We start from the raw sequence: 13,811 nt of genomic DNA on the forward strand, positions 1-13,811 counted from the left end.
AAATATAAAAAATGTCGATATAATGCCAATAATATTTGTTATTTTAGTTTTTCAATGTTTTTGTTAAAAAAAACAGATGGCGACAGCTAGGTTTGAACACTTGACCTCAGGCTTATAAGTCAGTCACTTAAGCCATCACTCCACCAAGGCAAGTCATATGACAAACACATATCAATGGAAAGTCTTATACTACTGTTTGTGCAGCAGTACGTGAATATAGTTATACCGTTATTAATTTCTTTAGATACGCGATTCCATATTAAATTCCCTATTAATCAAATTCTAAAAGTATGCTTCTGTTTACTCCGATATCAGAAAAGTTTAAAACTATCACTTTTCTCACAAAGTACTGTATACTGTATAAACGTACAGTAACATGGTCAGAAGGAGCAAGGAGCACTTAAAAACGTTTCCAAAATAACCACATGTAAGACTTTGATGCTTAAAATGTTTAGGGAGAAATTGAATACTGGTGTGTATTTTTTCTTTAAAATACCAAGACTAGCCATATACAGTAGTTTACATACAGTAATATGTTTATGTTCCTAAATTAATATATTTTATGAGCATGTGAAAGGCATGGTGAATCGGACATTCTCAAGAATTACTTTGTATGATTGGAAACAAATGCGTGATTGGATCAACAAAATGCTGTTGTGTTACTTTTTGTCAATGAAAAATGAAAAAATAAAGTCTTTTCGTTTACAAAGACAGTTACAAAGAATGTGGACCAGGGTAATACTTTGAGTTTACAGCTTGTCCAAGGTCATTCAGTAATTAGTAATATCTTCGGTAAAGACTTTGATGGCAACAGCTCAAACACTGTACATGAGAGGTTGAGCTTTATTAGCTCCACCTGGCGGTAATTCCGGAAACTATTATCTTACTTGCGGTATTATGCAGTATTATACGGTATAATATGGTAACCCATGTTATACCGCTACACCTCCAACGCGTTTTGAATGTCTGCATCTGTAATATGATATTGTGGAGTATGTATCTCTTAAAATAGGCACCTTCTAGTTCTATTGTACTCTGGAATTATGGGATGTCCTAATTTCAATATTTATTATGTACAATATAGTCTCTTGTTGTATACAATGAGTAGTAATACCAACCTTAGATTTAATAATTCTATATTACAAAGTCTTTTTTTGTGAATCATTTTTAAAATTTTGTAACATATCCTTGCAGATATTATTTTCAAAATAACTGATCAAGTAAAAAAAAGTAGCAACATGTCCCATGTGTATTAGCATGCCAGAAACCTTTTTTCTCATTTCCTTTTTTGAAAGAAATAAATAGGCTAGAAGAAATTCTTTCTCCCCTTTATATTAAGGAGAGCAACTGGAGAAGCTGTTTGCCTGTTAAAGCATTACATCTATACTTGGATTGATCACTTTCCAAACTGTTATTTGAATAATAAAAAGTTATATAATAAAAAAATATATTTTCACTGACAGTCCTGGAGCCCAAGCCCACATTGATACTGAATAAAGGTCATGTTGATTCATGGGTTTTGCTAAATGCAATATGGATTTTGTACTAGAACTTGACACTTAATTGGATTATGTGTTTATGGATTCTCAGAAAATATATAACTTTTGTCATGCTCTACAAAGCAATATTGACATCATTATTAATAAAACAATAGCACAATTTTGCTTTTGGTATCACAAAAAAATGTTTTTAATTGTTTGACTTATTTTTCACTAAATTTAGCATTTAGTTTTCCAAATTAAATTAAAAGGTCTACTTTTAAAAATAATTTTATATTTTCATTAGGTTTAATTTTTAGTGTTTCTGATGTATGAGATGTATTTAAAGCACTGCAAAGCAGACTTACAGTACCAGTAGGCATTTATATAGCGCTGTACTATCTAAAAGCTTGGGACTGGCATGGTAGCATAGGGCAGATTATTGAGAAAGGGATTCAACTCCTGCTTATATAAGGACAATTTAGCATGACTAATCAAACTATCAATACCTCATTGTTACATCTGAGGTAAGCAGGGCACCCAGGGGAACACACAACAACATGGAAAGAACATGCAACCTGTACACCTGTGGAAACGTCAGTTGAATATTGGAAGGCTGAAATATGTACAGTAGCATTAAATATGTACTGAAATATATACCAGGAACATGGTACCACCTGACATATTCACTGCTTCTTTCTTGAGCATTACAATCCTATTATGAATGCTCACAAGCATGTCTGTTGACATACAGATAAATTACCCCCTTTCTCTACGGGGAGATGCAGAAACAGTGCTGAGGCTGGATCAACCCCAGTAAAATCAATCTTTGCAACCCTAGTATGGTCTGTAATTTACAGACCTTTCCATTTCTTTTTTTAAGACTTACAGTTGTACGCAAAACTTTGGACACCCCTGGCCAAATTACATGTTTTGTTGGTTTTCTAAGTGAAAAGAAGTTAACACAACCTCTGCAGTGAACAAATTTCAATTTAACATATTTGTGCAAATTTTAATGCACAGTTACTATTTATTTGCTGAATTTAACAGATGGAAAAAATAGGGCACCCTATAAGTCAGTACTTAGTAATACCCCATTTGGCAGAAATCACAGCCTCTAACGTTTCTTGTAGCCAACTAACAGTCTTTCTATTTTTGCTTTAGGAAATTTTCCCCACTCTTTCTTTCAGAACGCTTCTAGTTCAGAAATATTCTTAGGTCGTCTTGCATACACTGCATGTACCCACAGATTTTCAGTAATATTCAAGTCTGGGGACTGTGAAGGCCAATCCAAAACCTTAATCTTTTGTTTCTTGAAGTAGTTCATGGTTAATTTTGAGGTAATGTATGTTTTGGATCATTGTCTTGTTGTAATATATAACCTCTTTTCAGCTTCAGTTCCTTCACTGACTGTGGGACACTGGGACACTTAGTAGAATCCATTCTTCCCTCTACCCACACAATATTTCCAGTGCCATGGGCTGCCACACAACCCCAAAGCATAATAGATCCACCCCCATGCTTAACAGTTGGCAAGGTGTTCTTTTCTTCAAATGCTTCTCTTTTTCTCTCCAAATATACCTCCGGTGATTGTAGCCAAATAGTTCTTATTTTGCTTCATCAAACCACAGATAAGCCTCTGGTATATCTAAGTGTTGTGTTGCATACTTCAGACATTGAGTTTTGTGATGAGATTGCAGGTAAGGTTTCCTTCTGATGATTCTTCCATGCAGATCATGTTTGTGCAAGCAATGCTGCATAGTAGACCAGTGCTCCACTACTCCTATGCCAGCTAAACCTTTCTGCAGTCCTTTGCAGTGGTATGGGGGTTATGCTTTGCATTCCTGACTGGTTGAGCAGTTCTGAGATTTTTCTTGGTTTTTCAAATCTTGTCTTGACCTCAACAGTTCCCCTTAACTTCGATTTCTTAATGACTTTACGGACAGTGGAAATTGCAAGTAGGAAGCCTTCCCCTGCTTTGTAATAGTCAATCATCTTTATTTTCTGATCCTCAGTCAGCTGCTTAGAGGAGCCCATGGTTGTGGAGTGTAAGCACAACACCCTGTGAGGTTTGAAGAGTCAGAGAATTTATTAAGCTCTGGAATTGTCACTTGACGGCCTAACGAGTTAATTAAGTTCTGAGACCTTACAAAAAATAACACTAGTGGATCAACTGGAAGGGTGCCCAAACTTTTGCACATGCTACATTTAATGTTTTATTTTTTTCACGAATATGCCAGCTCTGAAACTATCCTTGCTACTCAAAGTTTAAGTTTCAAGTTCAAGCTCACGTTTATTTGACATGCCAGCCATATACAAGTATACAGTGGAACGAAATATCGTTTCTCCTGGTCCACAGTGCAAATAAAGACAGGACAGACAGGACACTGACATAGACATTGTAGACAGTATACACATAGTGCAAAGTGCAGAGGAAAAATTACAAATTACAAGGAAAATACATAATACAATATACACAACACACTGGGAGGATTTAAACCCTGTTTCTGGAGTTATAGGAATTGGATTCCAGGGTGTTGAGGAGCCTTCGGGAAGAAGCTGCTATAGTGTCTGGTGGAGCTAGCCCGTACACTGTGATATCTTTTCCCAGATGGTAGGAGGGAAAAGAGTTTATGGGAGGGCTTGGAGGGGTCATCTACTATACTGGAGGCCCTGTGTAAGCAGCATATGTGATAGGTGACAGAAATGGAAGGGATGGAGGCTCCAATGATCTTTTCAGCTGTTTCCACAATTTGTTGCAGGGTCTTGCTGTCTGAAGCATTGCAATTCCCAAACCAAACAGTGATACAGCTGGTCAAGGTGCTCTCAGTGGTGCTTCTGTAGAAAGTGGTAAGAATGGGCAGGGGAAGGTTTGACCTCCTCAGTCGCCGCAGGAAATAGAGTAAACAGTTGCTGTGCTTTCTTGGCTGGGGAGTTGGAATTGAGGGACCAAGTGAGGTCATCTGTAATGTGTACACCAAGAAACCTGGTGCTTTTAACTGTCTCCACAGGGGAGTCATTGATGTACAGTGGGGAGTGATGAGTGTGGGCCCTCCTGAAGTCAATGGTTATCTCTTTTGTTTTGTTTACATTAAGAGATAGGTTGTTGTTTGTGCACCAGTCCACTAGTTGCTCCACCTCCTCTCTGTGTAGTGACTCATCATTGTTTCTGATGAGGCCCACCACTGTCTTGTCATCAGCAAACTTGATGATGCAGTTTGAATAGTGCTTGGCAGTACTGTCAAGAGTCATCAATGTGAACAGCAGTGGGCTGAGCACACACCCCTGGGGGGTTCTGGTGCTCATTGTGATGGTGCTGGAGATGTTATTACCAATCTGGACTCTGAGGTCTCTCAGTCAGAAAGTCCAGAATCCACTTACAGAGGGAGGTGTTAATGTTTAGCAAGCTCAATCTTTTCTGTCAGCTTCTGGGGGATGATTGTATTAAATGCTGAACTGAAGTCAATGAAAAGCATTCTTACGTAAGAGTCTTTCTTATTCAGGTGGGACAGGGCCAGGTGAAGGGCAAAAGATTCAGCATCATCATTAGACCGGTTGGGGTGGTATGCAAACTGAACGGGGTCCAGAGGGGTAGGGAGTCTGGACTTTATGTGGTGCATGACTAGCCTCTCGAAGCTCTTCATGGTAAGTGGTGTGAGTGCCATGGTGCGATAGTCATTTAGGCAGGACATGGCTGACTTCTTCAGCACTGGTATAATAGTGGTGGATTTGAAGCATACGGGGATGACCGCCTGGCACAAGAAGATATTGACAATATCTGGGAGGACATCAGCTAGCTGTTCTGCATAGTACTTGAGCATGCGACCAGGTATATTATTGGGTCCAGCAGCCTTACGTGGAATAACTTTAGCTAGTGTCCTCCTTACATCATCAGGGGACAGGTGTAGAAGGAAGTGTGGTTTTCCTTGCAGGCACTGGGAGTCATCTGGCATCTGGGAGTGAGGCATCACCGTCACTGACACGTGGGGTAGTCCTGTAATCAGTAATGGCCTGGATGTCCTGCCACATGCTCCGCATGTCTCTGGTGTCCAGGAAGTGGCCATGGATTTCTTGTGCATAAGTGCGCTTTGCTTCTCTGATGGCATTGGACATGTTGGCCCTCACAGTCCTGAGGGCTGTCTTGTCGCCTGATCTGGATGCAGCATCACAGGTTCTTAGCAGTGCGTGGACCTCTGCAGTCAGCCATGGTTTCTGGTTTGCCCGTATGATGGTGGATTTGTGATGTCATCTATATACTTACTGTTGTAGCCAGTCACAGATGCTGCATACTCCTCTAAGTTGATGAGATGCTCATAGGTAGCAGCCTCCCTAAACATATAACAGTCTGTGTGCTCAAAACAGTCCTGCAATGCTGAGATGGCTCCATCTGGCCATACTCTGATCTGTTTCAGAACTGGTTTGGCACGTTTGAGGAGCGCTCTGTATGCTGGGATTAGCATAACAGAGATGTGGTCAGAGTAGCCCAGGTGGGGCCGGGGAACAGCCTTGTATGCATCGCAGATGTTTGTGTAAACTAAGTCTAGTGTGTTCACCCCTCTGGTTGTAAAGTTATCATATTGATAAAATTTAGGGAGAACTGACTTAAGATCCGTGTGATTGAAGTCGCCAGCAACAATGTTAAAGCCGTCAGGATGAGGCAGTTTGCAGATCGCTGATGGCCCCATAAAGGACTCATAGCACCTCTTTGGACTCAGCACTGGGCGGGATGTACACAGCCACAATTATAACTGTAGTAAATTCTCTTGGTAAATAGTAGGGCAGACACTTAACCATAATAAATTACACTAGCAGTGAGCAGTAACTAGAGACTTTTAGACTTGGCAGCATTTCTGCATCATTTTTTGTTCATATAAACACACAAACCACCTCCGCTAGACTTACCGGTCTCTGAATGACCATATCCAAAATATTGTCCTGTAGTCATGTTTAAGTAAAAATAAAGATGCAGCACTCGCTGAGCAGCCCATTATAATCTTAGGTAGTCCAGCTTGTTCTCCAGAGAACAGACATTGGAAAGAAAATTTGACGGGAGAGCCGATCTGTTAGGGTTAGCTTTTAGCCTGCAACAGATTCCAGCCCTCTTGCCTCATTCCTATTTTCTTTAACACCACTTTCAGCACCTCCTCATTCAGACACCTGCAACAGGTTGTGCTGCTGTCCCGGGACCTTTTCCTCCTAATAAGCCAAGGCTACTTAGCTTCTCCATCAGAATACTCAGCGGGTAGTCCTTGCGTCGTTTTTCAATTTCCAGCACGGTCAGGCGATCGTAAATGTTTGAAAAAATTGGACAAGAGAAAACATTTAACACTAGTACAACATTTTGCGCCATTTTTTCCAGATCTGGATCAGCTGCTGCGTCCGTGCGCACCGCCATCTTAGTCATTTCAAGACAAAACCACGTACGACCTAAAAATACTTGCCTTACAACTTTTCCTGTGCATCCTCACCTTAGGTTTCTAAAAATACCTTGTTGATCTCACCCTGAGACTTTGGTGATGCAATCCAATTCTAAAACTATACAACCATTCCAGCCTGATGAAACTTTAAATTGAGAAAACCAACAAAAAACAACTGTATTAGATTCATCAATATATCTTGTACTAACACATATCCTCTATCTCTGGAGTGTCTCTAAGCTGCCCTCTAGTGGTCTTCAGCACGCACTAACACCCCCCAGATCCAGCCTGTCCACTACATATGCTATAATACAAAATCTCACTGATTCATTGCGTACCTTTGTTTAAGCAATGCCCAAGAAAATGCTTAGCAGATCTATATTCTATTTGAATATGATTATGTTGTTAAATGTTTATAAACCAGGGTTGGTTTGTGTGATAAGTCATCATGATAAGTCATGATAAGTTGTCTGTTTAAGAAGACACATATGTATGGATTTGGTGGTTCTGCAGTGTCTCTGTACCAGACCGTGAAAAGAGAAGGAAGACTTCTTCTCCTTAGCAAGGGCTATAGGTATAGAACACTTCCAGTCCACCGGGAGATGTTCACCTAGCACATGGCAGGGAGAGGGCAGTTGATGTAGCTGGCTTTCATAGCTGAGTGGCTGTTGGTCACGGATGACCTAGAGTGGCGGCCTGAATGCTATGTGTGAGAGTGTGGGAATTCAACAGGTTGTTGAAACACCATTGTCTACCCAGAAGGGGAACAACATGGTGAGATCTAGAAGCCTGGAGACAATTTGACAGAACAGTGTTTTTAAATTGCATCCGTTCTTTTGTACTGCCTTGTTATACCCAGGTGAATGGAATAAGTGTGACTGAGGACCAGAGAACCAGAAGTACAACTGACCCCAGCTGTGAAAATAAAGAGTGCCAGGGGGTGCCTGTGTAGTTTGTTGCTATCTGGCAATGAATGGTGTCTGGGTGGCTAGACTACAGGGTCAGAGAAGGATCCCAGCAGGAAAAAGTACAAGTCAGGAAGTAACTGTGACTGTAAACTATGATGATTTTTGTACAGTAGTTGCCTGTCCATTCCTGGCTCTCTCACTTTCCTGGCACAGGGTGTTTAGGATGCCCGCATTCACACATCACAGCTGCCCCTGCTTCTCTCACTTGCCTGACGAGTAGAGAAACAAGTAGCAGAGTTTTAAAAGAAAATTGTGAGTGAAGTTTTCGGAACTGTGAAGTGTGTAATGTGAAAAATAATTAAAGTGTAGTGAGTTGTAGGGTAAAAAAGACCTGAACAGAGTGTCATTTATATTAATATTTGCATTGTATATACATTTTGATTTCTATATTTTGTATTCTTACTGTATACAGAATCGTTAAACTAAAGCAAAATGTGTCTTTTTATTTTATTTAATGTAATATCCTGAGAACATAAAAAATATTTGTAACTACAATCTGTAAATTAATTTCTTTATCCTAGCACATTACATGTAATTACCATTCAAGCTTAAAAATGTCCGTGTATAGCAGTAATTATTGGCCAAATATTAAAAGATAACCTCTTATATGTAAGTATGTGGTGCAAAGATTTATTAATAGAATGGCAGATAACAACATCCTTAGATAGCAGGCCATGCCACTTGGTTTCAAGGATTGTCTGCGACTAAACCATCTGCTTTTCTCAGTGGTCCCTTTCATTAGCACTGGTCTTCCTCCATATGCAGAATGCCAGTTGAGGAGTCATCCTTCTCATTTTTGAGTGTATTCATTTGTTGAGCTCAAGTTTCAAACATGAAGCAAATGCTCTAAAGCCACATATAAGCACATTATATTACTGAATAAAGTCTAAGAACAACAAAATATAATAACTGTATTATTCCTGAGCAGAGAGTATATGAAGGTAAGTTAAATTTCTAAAGTTAATTTCTAATTTATCCACCAAATGCAGTATGCATGAAAGTGTGAAGGACTAGATTTCAAGACAATAAAATTAGTTTGTATTCATATATCTTGGCAAATGTTATGCTCATTCCTATCTGGAAAATGTGTTAATCACCTTGAAAATATTTTAAATAAAACTGACTTCTTTTTACAGAATCCTGATACAAATGGCAACTTGAGAAAAAGAATGAACTACATGACTCAACCAGATTCTAACAGTGACCAAAGAACTGATGCTGGCAGCAATAACAAAGGGGGAGTTTCAAAACAATCCTTAGTGGGCCAAGTACCTTCAGCAGCATTGTCCTCTATGTGTCATTCAAGTCCCAATCCTTTCAGTCACTCAAATATAACCTCAGCTACACTGTTATCAAGAAGCACTCCACCGGCACCACCCTCAACTCCAACTGCATCAACTCGTACCCCAACTAATGTTTTTGTTGGATCTGCCTCTATACAGCAATTGCTTGGGCCCAAACTTGAGTACATTCAAATGACTGGAGACAAAATGGAGTTTAATCTAAAACAGGCATCACCAAGTCCCGCAGCTCCTGCTTCTACTCCTACTGCATCTGGAACAAGTAAAATCGACAAGTATGCACGTATTCTTTTCCCAGTTTCCTTTGGGGCTTTTAACATGGTTTACTGGGTAGTCTACTTATCAAAAGACACCATGGAGTCAACAGATGGATCAGCCTAATCTGGTGTTTATGTATTTTTCTATCATTGCAAAAAAAGTAACAGTACTAACTGTAGGGGCTTATTTATCTAGTTTTTAAAAGATGTCATCATTTTTCAACATTGATAGTACAGAAAAAGCTAAAAAATTAAAATTAAAACAATTACCTCAGTCATTGTATACAGAAAGTAAACATAAAAAACATTCATGTGTTGTCAAAAAAGCTATTTCATAATGAGCATGTATAGAACAAAAGCATTCCAAATATATTAAATTGCATTATTTAAGCTTTGTGTTTTTGGTGGATGTATTTGGATGTAAGTGATAAATTATTTAATCCAGCAATATTAATTTGTTATTTTATGTTACAAAGCATACATTCATTATTAAAAGACAAACTCATTGACTCTAATGACTTATTAGCTGGAACAAAAGAATGATTTGCTCATCTTTCCTATCATTTTTGTGACAGATATGTGCTCTCAAAACACATTAGAAATCTGTCATTTTCATGTTTTAACCATGTGCAATGCTTCCCCTTGGGTCTATAATAGGAATAGTATCAGTAAATGATTACTTGGTTCAGATGTTTGGCTTTTATTGGTCTTATGAGTCCCCTCCAAATATATATAATGTATACTGTAGATGTGTACTTTACAGCTCAGTTTCTGCATTTGCTTTTGTATCCAGCATTACCTGTAAATTAATTTTGTAATATATCTTAGAATGATTCACACCATACCTTTGCTTTACACTGTAGTGTTAAACTATTGTAAAATAGCTCAGTGGTATAATGACACTTTTGATCATCCATGCAGTAGTATACCCTGAACCTTCAAGGCCTTGTTGACCTTTCTACTAGAGTGGGCTACTCTTGTGATAAATTCAATTGTGTATCCTTCACACAAGCAACTCAGGACATGAAAGCAAACAAAGAAACTGAGATGACAGCTGTGAAATGTATTGTTTTGTGGGGATAAACCATAAGACCTTATATTTGACCATAATAACAATTTTTTTGGGAATGGCTACAATGTTTCTTAACTCGCAGTTGCATTCCATTTGCTCTTCCTTCTAATAAAGGTTTTCCACATTAATTGTTTTTTTCCAGTTTCATTAGGTAAGCTAATAATTTCAGATGGAATTAAATCACTGCATACTTTTGCTGAGTTTTAGACAAAAATATAAATTTTTGCCATTATACATAAATTATTGCCTACTGTATGACTGGCATGAATGTTCAGTTTTAGTTTTTACCAAATAAGCATATAAAGCATGTGTATGATGGATTTTGTCAGCATTAGCATATTAATAAAATTTGATATATGTAATTAGATTAAATTGTAAATGCTTTAACAATGTAGATAACAGTGACAACAGAATACTTGAAATCAAAAGTGTTTGAAAGAATCTATTAAATAATGCCAGAAAAAAGTTAAACAAAAGTTCACATGTTGGACATACATAAGAATTACAGATCCTCAGAAGTGTTGCCATAACTTTCTTTTAACCATTAACCAATTGGCAAATGATCTTTAAATTGTCATGTTGAGGGATTTCACAGATACTTTAAGACTGGTGATATGATGTTCCAGAAGAGCTTTGACCATCTTAACTCCATCAGCCTAACTTCAGGATCAAGAAAAATGAGGAGCAAGTGATATAGGAGTAGCATGATGCCAGGTTACTTCACTGAAGAATCCATAGTTTGCCTTGATGAACCTAACAGTTATAGCGGGGTCTACACACAGCAAAATGCTATTGATTAGCGATTAGTAAGGTCACTCAAGGGAGGGGCTGAAGTCAAAATACTAGGAAGGTCAAGCTTCAATGTCATGTACAACAGAACCCATACTTTTTTGTAATCCTTTCATTTAAATTCAGACATTTTGGCCCTGGCATTTCAAGCAATCTTCATGGTGATTGAATGGGATACCTGCATCAAGGATTGTTAGTTCCTACATTCATCAGAAGTGATCAAAATAAGTATGACAATCCTGACCTGAACAATGTTGACAAGATTTTAGAGAGTGTGACAGCAAGACTTTAAAGAATAACCACAGCTTATGCCATACAAATGCTATCTGATTCATGTATTACACAAGTCATCATCACAGTTTTGTTTTGTGGAACTATGCAAGTTTTGAATTATTTCAAGCCTTGACTTTTTGCAACGGTAACTTTATGTGGTTAAGAAATGTGGTTCTTTTGTCAATACATAAATTAATATCATGATATTCTTTATACTATATCACTTTAAATGTGATAAAGGACATACCATATTAATAGCCCATTAAACTTTCAAGGGAAATCTCTTATTCTCCAAAGCTGAATAGTATATTTTCCTTACATTTAAATTAAATGAAGCCACTCTAATGCTATATGTCTCAGTATCAAAGTTCAAAATGAACAATTAAAAAAGAAGAATTTTCTTAATGAAGCTAAATAATAGACCTCACAGCAGATATTATACATGTTATTAGACACATTCTATAATCTAAGTACATTATTTTGGCATTTTTCAGACATTCAGAAGAATTACTGAATTGTTTTCAACATATTATGTTTTGGGATGGAATTACAGAGTTCCATCATTCTCACAATTAAATAAAAAAAATATTCATATCAGCCTTAGGCTAAGATTAAATCAAACTTTGGCTACACAGTGAGTGCAAAATACAAACACTGATCTTGAGGTAATATTTTGATGGTACACATAAGATTTCTTGTATTTGGTAAACTGGCATCAAATTTTGGATTTACTGTATTTTTAATTGAATTTGAGCTATAAAATTATATTTGCATTATTTTGTTTAAAAAATAATTATACAAATTATCTTGTCAGGTAACTCTGCATAAAATATACATTGACTAAAACATTTTGTAAATGTTAATTGCATTCAATTTAAGGGGCATAAAACACAGGGTTATGTAGATATTAACTTATCACAATTTGTACAGCAGCAAGCTGTAACATCACTGAAAGGATGTGCAAGAAAGTGTTTAATGCCTTTCATTGGCCTTTTCTCAGTTTACTTTATTGTGAACTAACAGAGTTTTTACTGCAGGTGGAGTGCAGAGGATGGGAGGTACAGTAGGCCTTGTGGCAAATCAAGAACTATACTGTTGGAAAATGCAGTTATGCGTGAAATTGCTTCTTTTTTCAAAGGCCCTTGTTAAATGCGAGCACAATGTCTTTTTCGTTGTTACTCTGTTTTAGAAGTTCGAAATACCCAATAAATAATTGATCACAATGTCACATTCAGGCTTCTTGATTGCTTAAATCATCCCTAGTTCCCATGCTCTAGAAAGGTTACATGAAAAGCTCTGATGCCTTCCAGTCATGTATGCTATTATTAAGCACAAAGGTTGAATTAGTTCAGCATATAAGAAAAACTGAATTAATGTAGTTCCTTGACAATGTTAAAATATATTTTTCCACTAGCCTTACATGATATTGGAAAATTTATTTGCCATTCCTTTAATCTTGTAAATCTTCTTAGGGTTACATTTTACTATAATTTGGTAAAATGTGCTGAAATTAGACATGTAATCCTGTATTCAACTCTGAGTTTGCCTTCTATTGGTTTAAAAATAAAGTTGTATAGACTCATAGCGTGATTGCAAATGATCCAATGTTCTTACATTAAACTTGAAAAGCAATGTTATTTGTGGGTTTTTGATGATGAATGTATGCTTTTACCCAATTCATTTCAACAAGAGTTCAGATCCCATAGACCAGTGCATGAAATTGATTCCAAATTAGCACAGCAAGCTTTAAGTTTATATTAAGAGATAAAACATACTGTAGGTCTTTGCAGTGAAATTATCACTGAAAACAACAAGATGAATCCTAGAGGTAGCATTAATAGCCCTTCCATACAATATTATCCCCAGCAAATCTAACTTACTGTATCATCTTTTTCCTATAAGCACAATTTCTACCTACAGCAACTTAGACAATAACTGAGGATCTTTTGCCAGGATCCCAGTACTGTATTAACCCAATTACACAGAGTTATTGAGTGATGACATTACCATTATTGTAGTTCTTAATGACTGTAACCAGGTTGACATAGATTTCCATAAGTCCCTGGACTTCTGCAGTATTTCTGGCATTTGGATTCAAGAGTTCCTATGTAGATTTCCTTACTTTCTCTATTGGGTACACCATAATAGATTTGCTGCCCACTTCTCTGTCCTGCCTTTGATGTGGACAAGTTTACATTCTTAACTTCCCTTTGTTACAAAATAACCAAATTAGACCATTTATTTAATTGTTTTTAT

General features: G+C 37.3%; 1 protein-coding gene across 2 annotated transcripts in view; it reads left to right on the forward strand.

Annotated features, from left to right (window-relative positions):
* The window catches only part of gabra4 (gamma-aminobutyric acid type A receptor subunit alpha4), a 70,220-nt gene extending 57,440 nt beyond the window's left edge, over nt 1-12,780 (forward strand). For both annotated transcript variants that reach the window (XM_088915438.1, XM_088915447.1), the window contains one exon: nt 9,000-12,780. In XM_088915438.1, the coding sequence (XP_088771564.1) occupies nt 9,000-9,545 (546 nt within the window). In that variant the 3' untranslated portion in view covers nt 9,546-12,780. The remainder of the gene's footprint in view (nt 1-8,999) is intronic.
* The last annotated feature ends 1,031 nt before the right edge of the window (nt 12,781-13,811 follow it).

The sequence above is a fragment of the Atractosteus spatula genome, chromosome 1, assembly GCF_055471065.1.
Source record: "Atractosteus spatula isolate fAtrSpa1 chromosome 1, fAtrSpa1.hap1, whole genome shotgun sequence".
Classification (NCBI taxonomy): domain Eukaryota; kingdom Metazoa; phylum Chordata; class Actinopteri; order Semionotiformes; family Lepisosteidae; genus Atractosteus; species Atractosteus spatula.